This window comes from Argiope bruennichi, chromosome 9, assembly GCF_947563725.1.
Source record: "Argiope bruennichi chromosome 9, qqArgBrue1.1, whole genome shotgun sequence".
In the NCBI taxonomy this organism is placed as follows: Eukaryota; Metazoa; Arthropoda; class Arachnida; order Araneae; family Araneidae; genus Argiope; species Argiope bruennichi.
The window spans coordinates 72,213,128-72,234,760 of record NC_079159.1 but is presented as its reverse complement, the minus strand read 5'-3'; the positions used below and the strand labels follow the sequence as shown (position 1 = coordinate 72,234,760).

General features: G+C 30.5%; 2 protein-coding genes and 2 non-coding genes across 4 annotated transcripts in view; 2 read left to right on the top strand and 2 right to left on the bottom strand.

The window, feature by feature from the left end:
- The window catches only part of LOC129984405 (LIM domain kinase 1-like), a 42,047-nt gene extending 32,205 nt beyond the window's left edge, over positions 1–9,842 (bottom strand). The window contains exon 1 of the mRNA XM_056094284.1: positions 9,757–9,842. The gene's annotated coding sequence lies outside the window, so the exon portion shown is untranslated. The remainder of the gene's footprint in view (positions 1–9,756) is intronic.
- Positions 9,843–11,817: 1,975 nt separating this feature from the next.
- On the bottom strand, positions 11,818–20,133 carry LOC129985109 (uncharacterized). The gene is made up of 2 exons (XM_056095020.1): positions 19,954–20,133; positions 11,818–12,377 (listed from the first exon to the last, which is right to left on the bottom strand). The coding sequence occupies exons 1-2, from the start codon at positions 20,093–20,095 to the stop codon at positions 12,175–12,177; spliced, it is 345 nt and encodes a 114-aa protein (XP_055950995.1). The 5' UTR covers positions 20,096–20,133; the 3' UTR covers positions 11,818–12,174.
- Positions 15,985–16,057, top strand: Trnaf-gaa (transfer RNA phenylalanine (anticodon GAA)). The gene has a single exon. It is a non-coding gene; the product is annotated as a tRNA-Phe (tRNA).
- Trnad-guc (transfer RNA aspartic acid (anticodon GUC)) lies at positions 16,068–16,139 on the top strand. The gene has a single exon. It is a non-coding gene; the product is annotated as a tRNA-Asp (tRNA).
- Positions 20,134–21,633: the final 1,500 nt, after the last annotated feature.

The window sequence follows — 21,633 nt, the reverse complement described above, 5'->3', positions numbered from 1 at the left end:
GGGCGCAGGTCAGTGTCCCACGGCAAGAAGTTTTAGAATGCCCAAAACGTTGGCATTTGAAACAACGCAGTGGACTGGGGATATACGGCCTTACCGGAAGACGCATATAGCCTGCTTTAATATGTTCTGGCAGTTTTGGAAACCCAAATGTCAAAATCAAATGCTTTGTTTTATGGAGTTCGCCATTTCTCCGTATTGATATAAGTCTTACATTACTCACCCCCTGGCTTTTCAATTCTTTGAGAATTTCTTCCTCTTCATCATTGAACATTTCTCCGCAGGAGATAACTCCCTTGGAAGAATTTAAAGAAACATGCGGAGAAACGGTGATTTGGATGTCAGCGAATGATTTCAATTTCATTATATGTTGCGATTGTTTCCGGGACAGAACTTCCACTAGCAAGTCTCCGGAACGAAGCTTCTTGATGCATTTTACTTCCCCGATATTTCTTGTGATGCTTTTTTCAACTAAGAAAGGAGATACTGAATGAAAAGACTCATTCGTTTTGGAAACTCTTTTTATGAGAAAAAAAAGTTGGAAAGATAACTGTAATTGAGTTTTTTTTTAAACGATTTGTTGCCCACTGAAGGGAGCAGATTTCCGTTTGCCCATATGACATTGGTACAAATTCAGGCCCGACGGCACCGCCCACCACGGAGCCCAACAAGGGAAGGCAACCACCGGCTCTGGCCATTCCCAGCCTCGGCGCTTACCTTGGTGCTAGCCGGAACCTATAGGCTCGGAGTTACCCCGGGGACAGTGACCACCCTTAACGCCAAGCTCAAGGAGTAACCCCTTTGCTTGATCCCTAGCAAACTAGCCACTCAGGTGACTAGCTACCAGCCGATTGATACACCGGGGACCACAGTGCACCACCCGTCTTTCTAATGGGTCGCCACGCACGGCCAACACGTGTGGTTTTGGCTGTCCATGAGAAGCAAGAAGCAAACAGAGCGGCGACAGCTTCTTATGGAGAGCTCCCTCGCTTGCCGTCGAGGGAAAGAAAAAACAACAGAAAGCAGAAGGCGTAGAGGAGTGCGAACAGAAAGGAGGTAAAGATCCCTGGGAACTTCGGGATTGGGACACCCGTACTCACCTATAGTAGGTGAGCCCCTGAGGGGACACACGGGAGGCAACAATCGATGCAAGCAATCCAAAACGCTTATCCTGGTACGATATTTCAGATACATTCAGACGATATTTCAGACGATTCAGACAATAAAAGGAAAAAAATATCTTTAAAATTTCTAGTAAGGAATTTTTAAAGATATTTTTTTCCTTTTATTTTTGGAAGATAAGGGACACTGCACCATCATTTTTAAAGCAGGGGGAAAAACCGCTGGAAAAGGATCAATGGTAAATAAAAAGCGCGAATTCTTTGCCCTTCCTCATCGAAGGTTCGCCACCTTCATACAAAGACGGATATCATCCATTCTTCCACATAGATAGTCCTCTAAAAGTAATAAAAATCATTTTTAATCGTGACACACTTACATAAGAGTCACGGATTTCTAACTCAAATGGTTTTTACTTTTTTGATTTAGAAGAGAAGCTGAAAACCTCTTCAATCAGATTCTTTTCTCACGCACAGGCCTCTGAAGTCTCATTTTATCGAATGTATGTAAATTCTCTTGCCGTCGAAGAAGATGACAACATGGCCCGTCTACTGTAGCTTATATTTAAATATCCACTCAACTATATTTTGTCTGAAAAGTTTATTTTCTGGAACCTTGGTACCTGTTGGAGTCTTGGTGTAAGAAATATTTATAATGATTAATTTAAAAAAAAACATTTTCACCTCCTAAAATATGTTTTATTGATCAGAATGATTTACGATAAAGATCACTTCATCTGATTATTGAACACTTAATAAACTTTAATGACCGAGCCGCCGCAAATACCAAAAAGGGTCTTAAAGAACAAAAAAAAAGGGGGGGGCATTTCTATTATTGGCATCTTGTGCTAAAACCATAAAAAATACCACATCTCCTTCACCAGCAATGGAGTCGTTAGTCTCCATGTTTATATTTCTATCCTAAATTATATTAATTATAATAAATTATATTAAATATTCGCTTGAGTACATGAAATTTGCATTTTTCTTCGGCTAAAGGGTTAAAAAGGAATCTTGTGAAATTTAGCTAAAGAACATTATAAGTTTGTCTATAGAAGCCACATAGAATTAATTTTTGGGGTGAATTGCTAAAAGATTTGACAATTTTTTAGGTTATGGTAAGAAACTTCAAACTATAAGTTTTAGTTTAGATTGTCTTAAATAGCTATTTGAAAAAGGACAATTTTGTTGCTCGACATGGATATGCATACTCCTTTTCATTGGTTAAAGAAGTATGACAGCTGATAAACGGGCCAGGATGGCTTTTTTTTTTTTTTTTTTTTTTTTTGAATTCCTACAAAATTTTGTGATGTAATCTTTAATTTTATCAGTTTCTTTAAAGGTCTTTTATGTATAACAATATTTCTTATGAACCATGGTAAATTTATTATGATATGAAGAATTTCATTCAGTAGCATCTTAATTTGCTTTTTGTTCGTTTTTGCTGTAAATGTTTGAATAAAATAAGATGAAGTATTTGCATTAATGGCAGGACTTCTTTTCGAAATGAAAGCGGAGAGTATATTCCAAGATAGTAATGATTGAATGAACTTTATTCCTAAATTTGTCAGCTCTATAAAAGACATGTTTATTAAACGTAACTTTGCTATCAGATAGCAGCCCCAGTATTTTTTTTTTTTTTCTTTGAAACATCGTCGTAGGGGTAAATTACTTCCCAAGTAGATTTATGAAAATTTCCCTTTAAGATATGTGTTTACTTTAAATTTTACTCCCAAAGATGTTTGGGTGCAAAGGTTTCGGGCGCATGAGAATTGCATAAGCAATAAAATATCCAATACATTCTCTTCATCGTCTGAGATGGAAGCTTATAGTTTTTAGAAATTTAAAATTCAGAATACAACAGGCTACATTAAAATTTTTCAAATACGTCCAGCGAAAACAGTTGTATCTCAAAACATTAACTTAGAATTAATTCTTGAAAGCATATTGCATCCATATAAGTATGTAAATTATAATAGCTAAATTAGGGCTATACTTGTTACTATACAATATTAGTATATACTTAGGGCGTAACTTGTACACTATATAGACTAAAATCTTTTAAAATTTACGAGGCAAGGACTAAATTTAGATTCATTTAAGATATCATGATCTGTAATGGAAATATAATGGGCAGAAAACTATCTAGAATACAGTCCAAAGTTTCGGCTGATAAGAATTTTATCTAAGTTGTAATTGAATCGTTGCATTATTAATTAGAAGTGAAAGAAATGGATGATTGAGTCAACACATTTTTAATAAAACATTTCTCGGAGATTGGAGTAAATTTCATTCTTTTAAAACCCTGACCTAAGATCTTAAAAATCGGTGGTGTTCGATATAATTAAAAAAAGATGGAAAACATATTCTAGAAAGAAAAAAAAAAAAAAGTAGAAGAAGAGGGAAAAAACAGCGGGAGTGTTTTTTCATTCGATTTTTCTTGTGTACTTTGGCATTCTCTCAGCTTTTTCCTCATCTTCTCCTATCCACCTCTGTATTCCCTGAACATAAAATGGGTGTGGTGTAGTGTATCAGAGGAGAGATAAACCCTCGAAGATCACGATAGTTCGCAAGCGGTGGAAGTTTTCTTCCTCCAAAACGAGTGCGGTGACGCATTGTAGCGCATATTACGCTTAGTAATAGGATGAAGAAACACTTAGTATGCATTTTGAATGCTTTTCTTTCCATTGATTGGATCCAAAATTCGAAACAGATCTACAATCTCAGTTATAAAACGACACACCGAATTTCATTGTCTAGGTCGTTGCGTTTTAAAAATATTGCATTCATATAAACGCAATTAAATATATAAATAAATGATCAACTTTTAAGGGATTTGGTCTAAAATTTAACATACATCGACGATTCTAAAGATAAATCTGTACGCCTAATTTTATTTGTATATCTCTTTGCGTTGTGTTTATCGTGTTCACTTGTGCTCGTACAGAAAAAGAATGTGTGGATAAATTTCGCTAAAATATGATAAGGATCTGCAAATTTAATGCCTTTGAGTTCAAAGCATTTTTTGACATATTGTGTATACAGAGAGACGCGTATAGTTTTAAAAATGTGTGTTTCGGACTTGATGAGGTCTGAAACGTGGAGATTCGCCAACATATTTTGGTGAATAAAATACTTTTTCTTATGGGAAATATATGGGAAAGTAAAAAACTGTATTCTTCCGAGGCCGTGCGCGAAAAAGACAAGAGCGCTACCTAGAGGAGGCCATTAACATGAGAAATTTAGCTGCTGTGACGTCACAGCGTAAAGCCTCCATTTGAGTGCTTGCGATTGGAATGCGCGCGTGATTTAAGGAAATGCATACCGAAATTCCGGTGTATTCTTGGATTAACTCATTCTAAAGTAAGTTTTTTAAATTTATGTTAGTTGCATACAAAAATATAATCTAGTTATATTTTAGAGTTAACTTTGATTGCAATATTTTTAGATATAAAGTTGTTTTTGTATTTAATCACGTGGTGACAAGTCTAATTTGATGCTTTAATTGTTGATTATATTATCCCTACATTATCGTTTATTTCATTATGTAATTTAAGCATTTCTTAGGTTCTTCTAAAGCTTAAAAATTTCAATAGCTTCTTTTAAATGTAAGCATTTCATAATGGTTAGAAATTAGTGTTACTCTCCGAGATCGGCTAAGCCTAAAGTACGGACAAAATCAACTCGCTTGTGCGGGCCGAGCAAAACGAAATTGTTCGGCTGAAAATTAACGGACTTTTTCTCTTTATGTAAAGTATACATAATTTTTAAAATTCAATTGTGGACTAAAGAAAATTATAGGTTTTTTGAGGAAATCGCTAGAAAATTGTTCAGAAACACAGTTATTTTTTAAACATACAGAATGAAGAATTTTAATTTGAAATAATTTAATGAAATATTTCCTATATTATTTTTATTACAGGTAATAATTTAAATTTGTTGAGATCCTTGAACTTAATGCTAATTTAGCTTTTTTAATTTTAGTTAGCTTTAATCTTACATTTTTTGTAAAACTGTGCCCCATTATTAAGAATGACCAGCTTAGAGCTTAAAATTTGAAAAGAAAACTGTCAACTTTTTTTTAGTAGGATAAACTTGAGCAAACGAAGGAAATAGACCTACTGGGGAACCCGCCTTCGCTTAATATTTCTGAAAAGGGGTAGTGCATCTGGAAACAGTACCCCCAGGGTGATGTGGAAAGCTGTTTCTAACAATTTAATTAGAAATTTATGTAAATAAAATTAAATAATTTATCGTTTTTGTGTATTTTTTCTCAAAACACTGGATTATCCATCATCAAAATTTCCTGCTTTGAACTAATCTTTTTAAAATTGATTTTTTAATGAAATATCAGTTTTTTGCATATGCTATTCTATGAATATGAAAAAAAAAATGTTTTTTGGTTTCTGGTACTTTTTCTCTAAACAATGGGTAATCTACTATCAAAATTCCTTTCTTGCAATTGAAATTTGTGTCAAAGCCTTTTTAAAAGTGTTTTATTTTACTTGTACTATTCTTTCAAATATTTATTTTAATTGATCGTCGATGTTAAAAATTCTTTCAGTAATAAGTAACTGCCAAAACCTTTGTACTTCTGTTGTGTTTCTGTAATTTGAAAGGAAACTTATGGATTTAAAGATACAAATCCCCTATTCATTTCAAAGGTCTTCTTAATCAACAAGAAAATAAATGTTTAGTTAAAGAGGTTTTATGAATTCTTAGTTTTTATCGGCTATTCATTCCGAGGTTAGTTTGAATCCGTAAAAAAAGATGGAAAAATTACTATCGAAAGACGAAATAGTTAGTTTCTGCATAGGAATAGGGTTTCCTACATCACCAACAGAGCTAAGCAAAGGCTTTCGACTGTGACGTCACGAATTCAACCTTTCGGCCTCCTGCATAGCTACTTCTGTTTATCCTTTTCGCGCACGGCCTCGATTCTACGTATTTGAAATAATAAAAAAAATCAAACAACCAGTCATTCAGCCCCTACCACTGAACCAATTTTCGAAACTTTTTATTTCATATGAAAGTTTATAACTTCTATGTACATCATCAATGGCCGCTTGCTACCATCCGCGTAAGAAATCGAAGGAAAATGTAATTCCATTGGATGATAAATACTATGGAAAAAATCATCAGAGTTCTCCAAACACTACCGCTGTACCGATTTCAAAAATTCTTGTTTCATATGAATTCTTACGACTCCTAGATACCTCATCAATAGTTGTCTACTCTTTTCATTTCCATTTCGAGAGATATCGGAAAATAAAGTTCATCATCATCAATCTCAATAACTTGGCAGAATTTGTCAATGAATTTCCTTACTTCCAAAATGAAAAAAATCCAATCAATTCAAAACTTTGAATTAATGGTACTTTGAAATACAGCTGGCCAATCAAAATTCCAATTTATTGAGCAAATGTAATTTAGAATAATGTTTTTTAAAGATATAGTTTATCAAAACTGAGTGACATGGCTTAATCTTATTAAGAGAAGTCGCCTTTGGTGACAATTTTAATGATACTAATGTAATCATATCGATCAATTTTGACAAAATATATCCCATCTCCAAATCAGAGGTAGTGGTGGCCTCAACACTTTCTCCCATACTCCCTAATAAGAGAGAAATCACCCCTTCCCCGCATAAAATTTTGAACCTTGATAAAGTCATGAACTCTGCGAATGCGCAGATTGTTATTTTCAGAGCTCCGTATATACACGTTCTATATTTCATAGTATAGTAAAAAAAACTGAATGTTTTTTTTTATTTATTTTTGACCGAATGAAATCAGAATTTACAATTTTAATAACAAGATCACATAATATATTTCATTTATTCAAATTACAGCGATTTGAATTATCATTAAAATGATCATTAAACCCCTTAAATGCAAAATCTGTGTATCAAATTTTATCTATGTCGCTTTTTAGGTTTTGTAAATACTCACTTGTACTTGGACAGCTTACTAGACACGCTTCCTCTGAACGGATTTCATATAAATTTAATAGAAATCTACGAAATTGGTGTAAAGACCACATGCCAAATTTCATTCGCCTTGCTCAAAACGTTTTTGAGCTATCATACACAGACAAACGACCTTAGCGATAGATAGACATTCCGAAAATACATTTTTCGAATTCGGAGTGGTTTAAAATCTGGAGTTTCGAACTATTCTCGAGTTTGACGATTATATTATTTTTTCTTTAGATACTTTGTTTACGAGAAACTAAAAATGAAAGTATTGTTTCAAACTATTGTTGGCTAATAAGGAAATAGGGCTCTGATTGGTAGCAATGCTTGCAAAATGTCGAAATTAAAAGGAAAATCGACCCATAATAATAAAATAAAAGTGATCAAGAAATCAGTACAATAATTGAGGTTGAGTGACTGGTTATTTAGTTTTTCTAAATATATAAAATGGTGATGGGGCAGCAAACAGTCATTAGGCGAAGTCGACTTAATGTAAGTTTCAAAAAATAATAAAAAATTTATTTAACTTTCCGATTAAAAACTATAGAGAATTACTCATTTTACTCACTTTATACGTGTTATAGTATCTGACATTTTAAAAAAAGGATAAGCAGTTCCACCTTTTCATAAATAAATTCCGTAAGAAATTCTTTAATTTTTCACGAGCTATAATTAAAATAATAAAGACAATAAACATGACATGTCGAAGACATGCGTATGTCAAATAACATCACAGCATATCTTATCTGGCACTGTCCTGCGATGTCATTTTTTTTATTTAAAAGATGCTAATTAGATCTGAAAATTATATATATTGAAGCATATTGGCATGTATCATATGAATCTGGATTTATTTCACAGATTTCACCCATTTTTCTGGGAACAAATGTAGAATTTACAACGTTCCGCTTGATTATGAAAATCTCGAACTTTCACATCAGAATCACGAGTTTAAATAGAAAAAATTAAACAATGCTTACTTAATAAAGCAACATATTTTTCGAATACTTTCAACGCCTAAATTGTTCTCAGTGATTAAATGATTAATAATAATACCATTCATAGTTAGATAAATCCATAAATAAAATTATATAAATCATTTGCATTGGCATAATTAATTTACATGGTATAAACTAATAAAACCATTTGCAGTTTAACTAACTACTGCAGACAATCATGTCATAGAGAAATTCCGAAGACTAACTGGTACTAATTTTTAGCCAGATGAAAACGAAGTATTGACATTAAAATAGAAAAAGATGTTGGGAATTTCTTTTATAGAAAAAATATATGTAAATACTTCGGATCTCAGAATTATACAAACGGCTAATAGAAATCAACCTAAATAGAAAGATCGTTTAATAACAATTCATGGAAGAAAAGATAATGATGATTATCCAAAACATTTAGATTATATTTTTAGAAACTCTTTTGACAAAGAAACTATCTCAACCATTCGTTATTTTTTAAGTGCGAAAATGAACGGAAAATAGTATATTGAGGTATTGCTTCGCCATGCAATCATACATATGCATGGAGAGTAGCTTCGGTGATTTTAGCACCACGATTAAATAAAAGCAAAAGGTATCGGAAATTCTCAATTTTATCCGTTTGACATTCCATTTTTATGCTCTGAAAATAAACCATCCTCTTCTCATAAGTAGGGAAAAGTAATATAATTCTTTTACAAATTATATAAATCATTTTGCCAATGCCTTTTATATCTCTTTCAGTTTTCGCATCTGAAAAAAAAAATGGCTTATGAATCAAATACATTATAAGGTTTCCTAGACTTAAAAGTAATATCTGGAAAACCGAACTTCCCTTGGCAGTTTATTTATTTTTGTAAAAGAAAAAAAAATTCAAAAAAAAAATATTTAAAAACGAATCACATACCGATTGCATTAGAATATTTTCAATCTTATCTACATATGACCTGGTCATTTAAATAAAAGAAAAATCGTGAATGCATTTAGTTTAACATGTTATTCGAAACAATCTGCTACATTGCAGTATCCACTGTACAGTTTATCTATCATTACTTATATTTTTGAACTTGCACTCAGTTTTACCATGGTGAAATTGGGTCTTAAGTTAATACTTCCTAATGTCATATAGTGCCACCTCACAATTTTGAGGTACCAGTAGATTATTATTCTATTGTCACAATGCAATTACCGCAAAAATGTGCGAGACGGCATTATATGACATTGTCAGCATGAGAGCAGACAAAAAAGGCTCTAATGGTTACTTATAATTTTTTTTGTGTAAAATCAAGTTTTTGCAGGTAAGAGACCTATATAGATACATTTAAAAAGCAACACCTTATCTAAATATTAAATTTGATCCAAATCGTTACAGCCGTTTCCGAGATACACGAAATAAATTTTTATATATATACAAAAATTGCTCGTTTAAAGTTATAAGATGTAGGAAAATTATCTTTTCATTCAACAATCTATTTTTACTATACTCTATTTTTAATCATTTCAACAACAGTCTATTTCTGTCGAAAAATTAAAATTAAATACATGCTCAATCCTTATTTTAGCATTTTGGATTTAATAACTTTTTTTATAGATGTGAAACACATTAAAACTAAAATCAGATATAACAATTAAACTTAAGACACTTCAGACACTTAGTCTCAGAAATCGTTTAGCTTACCTTTGTAGATCTGGTAGAGGTCCCCATTTCTTTCAAAGAAATAAACGAAATCTATTTTTTCCGACTTCACTGATGCTAAAATGAAGTTTTATTTAGTTTCACCGATAGAGAACTTGTGCTATTTCTTTTCCAAATAAATTACTTTTGAATAAGTCTCTTTCTTGTGAAAATAAATTTCAAGATATTCAATTAAAAAAAAAATTCAAAATATCTCTTATCGTTTTCTTGTATTGCCACGCAGTGTTAACAAAACAATTCGCAAATCCAAAAATTGGAAGGCAAATTGAATTAAATCGTGGTGATAAATTCCTTTTTTCTTGCTGTTTTAAACTGGGAAAATAGAACATAAGAACACTTTATAGCAGAACAATTGTAGTTTTCAAATGGAAACTTTGCTTTCCGATTACCTAACTGAAATTGTGACGTTTTCTAAAAGAAAAAATCTTTAGAACCAATTTATGGGAGAAATGCAGAGATAAAATTCAGGGGGAAATAGTACAAAGGAGGTAAAGTAAGTATTAATAGCGAATCTTAAAATTATCATTATTTTAAAGACTTGATCTTTAATATTGAGGCTCATCTTCATTTACTTTATATTCCAGTTCATTATATTCTTATAAAATTGATACTAATAAATCGGCCGGTGCCCTGGCATAGGGGTAGCGAGTCTTCCCCGTGATCTGGGTGTAATGGGTTCGAGTTCCGGTTTGGGCATGGTGTTCTTCCGTTGTTCTGTCTGTGAGATGTGTGAATGTGCCCTCCTGTAAAAAAGGGTTGTGCAAGCGAATGAGTGATGCGTGAGTAGCAAAGTCGTACTCTTGGCCCTAGTTGGCACTACTATAAAAACAAGAGATGCTCCCCACCGGCTTAAATTCGTTGTCTTCGAACAGCGGACTTGTCCATAGAGGCAAGTGCCATAAGAAACAACTAATAAATCGAATCGAACGTAAAACCGAGCAGATACGATAGAGATGAAATTGAGCAATAATCAGTATCCGATAATTTTATCTATTTAAACGGATTAAAAAATATCCTCGAAAAAAGATATATCTTCCTTTAAATGGTTTGTGAAACCTTTTATATTCAAATGATTAATTTTATAAAAATTACTAATATCAAAGCATTCTTTTTCTATGAATGCTAGAAACCTTTTTTATTAATAAAAACATTCCAGCTTAAAGATTAGCATCCTGTTTCCGGTATTACACGATCTCAATTCTGATTACGATGAACAGTCTGTTTTGATTGTTACTCAGAATTGAGATTGTTTTTCGATTAAATAAAAACCTTTCATTCTACGGTTAGATCAAAGTCAATGTTATTATTTATTTCTCATTATAGTTATTTTTTCAGCAGACAGACCATATAGCGAAGCTATCCAATCGAGGTATCTCGATTGCGATAGTCAGCTGCTGAAATGTGAAGACCTTACATCCTCTTGGGTGGAGTAAGAAATGGAAGTCTCTTGAATACAAATATTATTCATTTATTAGTGGTGACAAACCTCATAACAGCCAAGTAAAGAGACTGACACCCATACAGAAGTTAGAATAAACAGAAACCGAGTGCCTTTCTACTATTTTATGCCACTTGTTTAAATTTAATTCTAAATGTCACTTTAACAAATGAAAAATCTTTAAATTCCCCACACGAATCCTAACTTCTGAATCATGAGAGGCCTGCAAAATACCCTCAAACATTGCAATAAAAATGAATATTCTACTTTTTTAACGTTTTAATTAAACATTTTAGACAACAGATTCCACCTGTTTTAAATATCTACTCTTTATACACACACACACACACACACACACATACACAAGTGAAATCTACTTTTTATGACATGAGGTTTATTTTTAAATTCTACACATAAAAGAAACCAGAAGAAAGTCTAAATATTGAAAAAAACCAAGACGTTCATTTATTAAGGAATATTGTATTTATTCTTTCTTTAAAAATATTTTGGGAAAAATATAAAAAAGTATTTAACAGTTACCATCATATTGATAAAAGTTGCCATCATATTACATAAACATCTACACATTATTTTATTTCATGAATCAGAGGGGTTTATATATATATATATATATGAGTGAATAAAACTATTTCTGCGAACAAAACTATAGATAACTGCTCAAGCTGACAAAATGTGGAAAGCTAATATCTACTGCATCACTAAAGAACAATACATTTTCAATTCATTTGAATTTTTGAATTTTTAGGGCTGTAGCAAATCCTGTTTGATATAAAACACATTTTACTTAAATTATAGAATCTAATAACATATTCTAATATGAATTCTTTTCGAATACATCACATACTATGAAGTACATTGTTATATGACTGAAGGTACTGGAGGCCCAAACATTGCTTTCTTCTCTTTGTCAATATGAATTATCTTTGATAAGGGTTAGGCAATCAGGTTTCTTCTTCTGGTTGCGGACAAGCTGGCATGCAAACTCTGTTTTCGTTTCTGTACAAGCAAGGATAACATCGGCAGACGTAAGGTCTTTTGACTTCAGGCAAATAACTAGTCGTCTGGTTCTGTGGGAAACAAGAAGGTTCCAACATCTTCGTTTCTAAAACACAACGCTCGTACTTGCTACTATCACAAGGAGGATCTGCAATCAGAATTCAAACATTCATTTAACTATTAATATGCAAACAGCAATAAAAAAATGTGAGACATCTTTAAAAATTTGATGATTTTTTTTCTGGATTTGCTAGAAAGGCATATTACTGAAAATTTAATGTTTAAAATTGAACAACGATTAATATATAACCATAATAATTCAAACTTTTATTTAATTTTTTACTCTTGCGAAAATTGAGTATTCTTTTTCAGTTGTGCCTTCTTCCATCTTTGTATAAATGTTCATATCGAAATCTCTTTAAGTTTTAAGTTAAAATTGAGAAAGATAATAATTTAATCAAAATACAGCTCACTTGAAGGGAACAGGACTCTAACTCAATTTGCATAAAACTAAGCTGTCATCAAGGCTCCGTTATTCCACGATGGTAAATTTATTAATGGGATCATTATTCTGCATGATTCCATTTTATTCATATGCTATTATCTCTAATATACAAATACCGTACCGATTTGTGCAATGTAATAAACATATTCATTTCTCTTTTCGACTAATTTTAATTGTCCAATTTTTTATTTCCTCTAAATTAATAAAGGAATAAAGTCAAATTTAGGGAAAATTGGGTTTAGATAGTGGAACAAGAATGGTGCAGTGACGGAGAGACGCAAGAGGCTATAGAATCTCTGGGCATCAGTCACAGGGAAGGCACAGAGGAAAAAGTAATGGTGCGTTTATGCTAATTTTGAACGTTATGATGAGAGGCAAGTAACTGATATTATGCCCCTTGAGTTTATATATATATATATAAATAATTGAAATAATATTGTTGGGGATATTCAGTGCCTTCCTCAAAGTTCCTTCAAGTGCTTGGGAATAACGATTAAAACCCAGTTATTCCCTTGATTTGATTGTTCACTTACCTCGTAATTAGATGGCACTTCTTACTTGGGACATTTATTGTTATTTCAATATCTAATAATAGTATAAAAAGAACTTGAAGCATTTCCAAATGATTTTTTGTGTGTGTGTTTTAAATTATTGAATATTTTTACTTAATTTCATATTTAAAAATTCAGTAATACGATGCATGTAAAGAACCTCATTGTGAGCAAAGGGGTTAAGAAAGAAACAGTTAATTCCTTTCATTAATATGTTTTGATTTGAATTAAATGCCAAATACAAAACGTACTTTCAACTTTTTTTTTTTTTTAGAATGACTACGCAAAACAAGACCAATGAATTTAGTTTTATATGTTTCCAAACATTTGAAAATAGACTTTTTATTATTTTTTTTATTTTCTAAAAACAGAACTTCTAATTTCGGAAAAGAAAACATGATAAAAACAGACCAATGAAATTGGACGAAAATTGAAATACGGTTTTTGGTATTGAAATACGATTTGCTCTTCAAACTTTTTTATTGTTATTTTTATCAAAACGCGCAGCAAGTCAATCTAACACAAGCCTGTGCTTTTTCTGCATCCAGGCCAAAACAGAAGCATATGCATGCCTGTGTAACATTATCGCATAATATTTTGAAGAGATCACACTGCATCGTAAATATACATTAAGCTATCTTTGTGCTGCTTCTGAAATTGCTCATGGATAATTAATAAAGACTTCCTTTCGTTTTCTCTCAAGCAATAGTAAAAAGGGAATGTTAATCTATTTATATATAAAAACATATAAATCTTCATATTCAACAACTATGAATATTTTATTCACAATATTAACATTTTGAATTTTTCACTGCTTTCAAAATATTTTAGAATATTACCCTTTGTATGACAACCGAGGGATTCTTTTCTGTAATGTTGGTCACATTTTTAGAACTAAATATTAATAATACTAGACATGATCACACTTCTTTGGAAAAAAAATGGCGAAATCAACATATAAAAAGTTTAGTTAGTTTAATTTAGTTAAATTAATGTCCCATTTTGAAGCAAAGTGAAGACTACTTTGAAATGGGCCTCGTAATTTAGACCAGCGGACAAATTTCGAAAATGACAAAAAAATGAGGGCATTTCTTTCCAAATTTCCCTGCCACGTAAATATAATATCACGCTTCAGCATAAATATCAGATTTAATAACTTAATTGTTTTTTTTTTCTCTATTCTAATTAGATAACATTTTCTGTTTCAAAAATGGGTTATTCTTCTGATTCAATTCATTAATACCTGAAGTATTTGTGTTTAATGTGTAATTTTTGCATCATATTATAGATCAATAAGTGATTTAATTTAGATTATAAATTAGAGAAGTAATTATATGATATGGATATGATGATATACATGGGTTAGAAAAGTGATGGATCAATGTGCGAAAAGTCCATGTATATTGCGGATCTTTTAAAGGCTCACCTTATTAACTTCGAAGGTTACGATCCCAGATTTTCTGTCTTGGGAAAATACATTAAGAGCAACGATCATGTGGGGTTATGATATATACCACAGATCTCTTTTCCTAGCCATTTTTTTTAAATCCAAAATATATTTGCAAAAATAGCAAGAAAAGAATCTTTACTTGAAATATCTTATTTAAGTTTTTGAAATAGTTCCCTTTAAATAATTAATTTGAAATAATTTCCTTTTAGCTATCATTAATTAATGCATTTTTTTTTTCTTCTTCTTTCTCGTATACGAAATATGCAAAGAAAAAATACTCTGATTTTCAAATAAATTCAAAATCGAGATTTTTATGACTCTCCGCGCTTCAGAGCTCCCTGAATTCAAAAACAATTTTAGCATTATCTTTGTCTGTCTTAGAACATAATAATTCAAAAACTCTTTGAGCTAGGTGGATAAAATTTGGTACATAGGTTTTAAACCAAATTTATACTCTGATGTCTGTCAAGCTGGCGGAAAACAAATTAACAAGATAAGTAAGAAACGAAGATAAATAAGAAACTAAATGGATAAAATTTCCTAAATATTTCATTTGGTAAATAAGCCTATTTCATTTGAGATTCGTGGAAAAACTAAGGATCAATTTTTTTTTATGGCAAATGTAGTATTTTTTCTTGTATACTTCATATGCAAAACAGTAAAAAAAAAAAAAAAAAAAAAAAAAAAAAAAAAAAAAAAAAAAATCGCAGTTAAAACCTTAGTGATGTTTTCTCTACTCTCTGATTAGAAGCTTCCACTGGAGGAAATGTTTTTTTTTTTGTTGTTGTTTTTTTAAATATTATTATAATTACGATTAAGTATTAAGGATTGATTATTTGGAAAATATGAATATTCGATGCACGAATCATATTCAGATATCACGGTTCAGATGTTTTAATCTCATCATTGATATGAAAATTTTCGAATTCTTCTAACTTTTAAACATTTGCAATAAATAATTTTTTTTAAATTTTTATTTTGGTATCCTTTTCACTCTTTACTTTCCAAAACTTCTGAACTGTCCACAATTTTGTGGAGTGAACCGGTTAACAGAGAGAATTGTGATTTTACCAGAACTAATAGGTATCACTTGGAATACCTGCATATTTAAACACTTTTGACTTAAAGGTAGAGAGAAAAAGAGGAGAAACTGGTATTACAATCCCCCCCCGCTCCACACACACACACACACACACACACACACAGATAAGGAGGTGAATTTCAAGGTCTCTTGCTTTTCCCATGATGTGCCGAAATAGCTCAGTTGGGAGAGCGTTAGACTGAAGATCTAAAGGTCCCTGGTTCGATCCCGGGTTTCGGCAAGTGTTCTAATCCTCGGTAGTATAGTGGTCAGTATCCCCGCCTGTCACGCGGGAGACCGGGGTTCGATTCCCCGCCGGGGAGGATTTTTTTTTTTTCTATCATTTCACTTTTTTGTGTGTGTGTGTGTGTGTGTGTGTCAATGAAATTTCAGTAAATCGAAAGAGTCCTTAAGATTATCTTTAGTAAATGAGAAGAAAGATTTTAAACATCTTTCTGCTTTAAAATGCAGATCAGTGCTCTCTTTTGATTATTTGTTAATGTTGCAGCATGACAAAAGGGATTCATTAATAATTTGTATTGAACCTAGCTCTTGTTTTTAAAAACATGTTATTCGTTTTAATTATTAGTTGCTGAGTAAAAATCAAACAGTTATGTAAAAAGCAAAATCAGCTGAATACTGAAATAGGAAATACCGAAAAGGAGTTTTTAAAAAATTTTTAAGAAACTTTTTGTATCGCTTATTAAAAGAAAGAAATAATTTTACTATCGAAAATCTGAAGTTCAAAACACAATTCGCATAAGTCTGATACATAGACACAAAGCTGCAAAAATTAAATTAAAATCACATTCATAATATATTTTAATAATTTATATAATGAGCGTTTAGGATTTTTTTTTTTTTTTTCTGTTCTTCTTATGTTTATATTGCCTTTATATTCTTCTCCTATTGTTTTATGTGCCTCGTGCTTTTTCAAATTTTCTTTTTGATTTCCGACCCTAGGCGGAAGTTGAACCATGGCCGTGAGGATTTCCAAACGGCTATGGTTGAACTTACCATGCTAAATCGGGGACGTCAATATTCTATCTAAAAAAAAGAATCTTTCTATATTCATCATTTCTAAGAATAAATATACCAATTCGTGTATATTCTATATATGTAATATTTTAATTCGTAATAATTTTCTGATTCTAGGAACAAATATTTTATGCATCCCCACTTTCTTTGAGTTGCGGCAGGAACCCCCTCCCACACACACACACACATAAAAAGAAACCCTTGAAACTCTGTAAACCCAGACTTCCAAACAAAATTCATAAATGTCTTGCATATCCTTAAAGATTTAAAATTACCCACAATTGAAGTATACTTAAAAAGAAAAAAATCCTGGACTCCGTTCTACTAAAAGCCTGTAGCAATGAAGTAATAAAAGGAATTCCCACATACGATCTTAGAAGTAAATGGAATTGTCCAAAACCCCGGAGTCTACTAAAAAAAAATTGCATACTTACTTTTACTCCTTCCTCACAACTATCAGATAGATAAACTTAGTTCACTCTGCTAATGGCCAATGTAATTATTAGAAAAAAGATAAATAATAAGTCTAGTAATGATTTTTTTTTTCTTCCTTGTTTATTTCTATTCTGAGTATTTAAAGTATTTTACCTATAGCTGAGTATTTTACCTATAGCTTGCGCAGTCTAATTGCTATGTTTACAAATCTATGCTCAACATATATTGTTCTTGCCACTAATGCATCCATTTATTTCAGGCCAACAGAGGATGTATCTAGGCACTTCCCCAGAACCTCATATCAATGTCAGTAATTATTTTAATTCTTATCTTTTTCTAATATTCCTAATTTTATACTTTTGAGTATTACTTTTGAACAAAAATATGATCTTCAAAATAAATTCGTAAAATACCAAGATTCTAATAGAAATACTCTAAGTAAATAGGAATTTTATTCACATTTTTTAATATATTTTAATTTTAAATGATTATCCAAGAATTTCTTACTTATTGTATCTCAATTTTGTAATAAAATTGCTTATTTTTGGATAAAAAAATATTTCCTGCACTTATAAAAGATGTGATAAAAATTTTATTCTATTCTATTTTTTAGTTTTGATTATATTATTTCATCATTCATGGTCACAAGCATTTTGGAATCTAAAAATTAATGTTTTTTTTTTAGATTTTGCGAAGATATCCAGACTGCGCCAAATATGTGAAATCAAATATGAGCGTAGTTACTGTATTAACTAATAATTAAGAGCTCTAAATTATTAAAATATTCTATTATCATATGAGGAAGAAAGGAAAAAAATCGATTACAAAATTCCATCTTTACAAACATGGAACATTAGAAAGAAAAAGCGTTAGAAAAAGAATATTAGAAAGCATATTAAGTTAATATTTGGCAATCGATTCAACATCGAAAATCCATTATCTGCTGGATATAATAAATAAAAGTCAGACAGATTTCACTACTTAAAGCAATTTAAATATTTTTAAAACATAAGAATGATGACTTACACATGTTAGTCGTAGTGGGTATTTCCGTCATCGTCCGTTAACAGCTTTTAGTTGAAAGAAATTGTTTCAGTTATTTACACAGTTGGTCTTAAAATGTATTTGCGACGCTATTCACATTTATGGTGAAACATTTTATTTTTATATCTTTGGAAGTTTTTACTTTTTGCTTGACAAAAAATTGCTTACTTGATAGATAGGAAAACATAAAAACAAAATCTGTTCAGCTTTTTTCTTACTTTCGCAATATAAATTCTTCTGGAAACTTCAGAAAAAATATTTTGGGCCTTAAAAAAAACTGATCAATACAAACAAGCAAACGAAATATTAAATTATATTATAATAATATTAAATTATAATATAACACTTGAAGTAAAAATAGGAAAATCTTATTTGAAAATTTGTAATATACTAAATGGATGAACATACATCTGTTAAAACGAATTACGTTTCATTTTGAAATTAAATAGAAAATATCAAAAGCTTTTTTTATATAAACTATTTAATTGATTGGTCGTGCACCATGCTTTGATTATCCCATATTTATACTTTTAAGCAACAATTAAGCCATTATAATTCTGAACACAAATTATAAAAGGTATGTAAATATCTCAAGTATTTTATGAATGCTCATATGAATCAAAGCTGCAAAGCATTTTCTAAGGTGTCATCTTATTAGATAAATAAATCTGTTAAATGGTATAATAATATTCAAAGCTGGCATACTGTCAAACTAATATTTTGTGGCATGTATGATGAAAATTCATCTAAAATGTTCTACAGAACAGGTTATTAGATCTAAAGCTTTCAAATCTGGCACAGATACGCTTATTGGGTACCAAATGCTCACCACAAAAAGGGATTTTCAAAATTTAAGTTAAAAAAATTTAATGCTTTTAATCTATAACTTCTTTTTTCTGATACAATATTATAAAAAACTATTTTTATATCATTTTAAATTTTAAAAAAATTAGTTTTTCAGATATATCAGTTTTATTTACGTGCAATTTTTTTTCTCTAAATTTAATAAATTAACAAAAAATATTTTATAGCAATATTTTTCATTGTTTTCATTATTGGATTTATATCCACGTACAATTTTTTCTCTAATTTTAATAATTTAAAAAAATATTTTTAGCAATATTTTTTATTATTAGATTTATATTCAGGTGCATTTTTTCTCTAATTTTAATAAATTAAAAAATATTTTATAGTGATATTTTTCACTGTTTTTGTTTTTGGATTTCTATTCACGGGCGTCATGACGATATTAAATAATTTTTTTTCTATGCACATGTTGTCACTGCTATTTAAAAAAGTCAAATATAAAAGAGGAGAATCAAACCTAAATCATATTAGGATGTGTTAGAATTGAGATTCGAATCTCTTAAACATTATAGCTTACTTTTTCACCTAAAAATGAATTATAATAACAATTTAAGGCTTTCGAAATTAATTTTAACGTGTCATCTCTTTACTGAATGTACTCTATACTTTATTATTTGATTATTTTGTTACATGTTCGACTTTTCTGTTAGAAAAGCTGTTATAATAGATTTTCGATACCTCAAAGATATTCGATCTATAACTCAAGTATGAGTTTCCCGTTCTTCTTACAATAACATGAAATTAAATACTTACAGCAATTAGATTCATGAACTGCAACCTCTGTGCAGCCCTTGTGGCAATTAGTCACCAAGATGCCACCAGGAGTGGTGTATTCTGGTTGAGCCAATACAGACGTCACAGCAACAACCCAAAAGAATGTAATAGAATTTGTCATTGTAATAATGGTTATTAGAAATATCTGCAGTTGATTTGGATTCTGTCTCTTATTTCTAAATACTTTCAAAAATGGTTATATATATATATACTTTCTGATGGATTGCTGATGTAATTTTTTTTTGGCAATTGGAAGATTTATAAAATAGTTTTACATGGGATTGGATAAAAGGCATTATTTAAAATTAGGTCAGCTTTGGGAACCATGTAATATTTGATTTTGCTTTCCGGGTTTTAATGAGTTTTGAAACAATTTTATTCATCCTTCCCATGTAAGAGAAATAATATGTGATTTTCTTTACAAAACAGATCCTTCTACCACTTCCTGGTTTATTATTAATAAGATTCAATAGATTCAAAGGGAAACAAGATTAACATGGCAAGCAACATGCCGTGTCGCAATGCTGTCGAAATCGGTTCTGGCTTTTTAAAAGCAAAATATGATTGTATAGATTTCTTCCGTAATACATTCAGTAAAAAGTTCGTTCATATTGAAAAGATATAGAAATGCAATGTAGCCAGAGAAACTTAATGGTTTAGTGTTTCTACTCATTAAATGTCATATATATTTCCAGGAGATGGTTCAAAATTGGTATTTATTGAAGCAATTTGATATTTCATTTTAACAAAACACTAAACCAAAAAAATTTCAAATAATTCATCAGTTTGTGGATGTGATTCCTTTATTGCATAATGTGGTATATTTATGTGTACTAAGAAGTTTAATTCTATTTTATTTTAATTTGTGCATTAACTGTTACTTTAAAATCTAAATACAATTAATACGACTTTTTTTAAAAAAATATATTAAATGTATATCAATTTTTAGCAAGAAATTTTGCAAATTTAAATACCTCAGCATATTAAATGACTTTTTTTAAATATTTCGAATTTCAAGTATAAAATCTTTCTCAGCCGAGATATCTTTTTTTTACAACTTTTTCATCATCATCTTCTTCTTCTTTGATCAATTCTCTTTCATTAATGCTGTGTGATGCTGTAGAAATCGTTTTCAGAATAAAATAAAATAAATAAAACAGAATAGAATAACTGTGCTTTTTAGCACAGTCTCATACATCATTGTTACGCGTTTTTATAACTCACAGATTTACGCTTTTAGACATTTGGATATTATAAGCATTCCATATTTTGATTTTATTATCAATTGATATAAATATTTTAAGTTCAAGAATCTGGCACAGCTTAGCCAAAGATGGTTTTTGTGCCATAAAAAATAAACTCAACTCAACTCAACTCTTCTTCTTCTTCTTCTTTTTTTTTTTTTTTTTTCCAATACTTTATGCAATGATGTTGAAAATGCATTCCAATTAGAAAGGATTCTTTTCTTATTAAAATATGATAGCTAAGGCAATCTATCCTGTTTACACTGAAATAAAAATACTATCTTTCGCGAAAAAATTGCTTTATTTTATTCTGAAAACGATTTCTACAGCATCACACAGCATTAATGAAAGAGAATTGGTCAATTTTCCAAAAATATTAACTTTTGCTTTTATTTGCATAAAGATATTTGTTGAA

What these genes read in the sequence shown, in the direction of transcription:
- LOC129985109 (XM_056095020.1), bottom strand. Translation starts at nt 20,095, where the DNA reads ATGACAAATTCTATTACATTCTTTTGGGTTGTTGCTGTGACGTCTGTA. An exon ending in AGTTCATGAATCTAATTGCT is followed by an intron (nt 12,378 to 19,953) that starts GTAAGTATTTAA and finishes TTCTGATTGCAG; the next exon opens with ATCCTCCTTGTGATAGTAGC.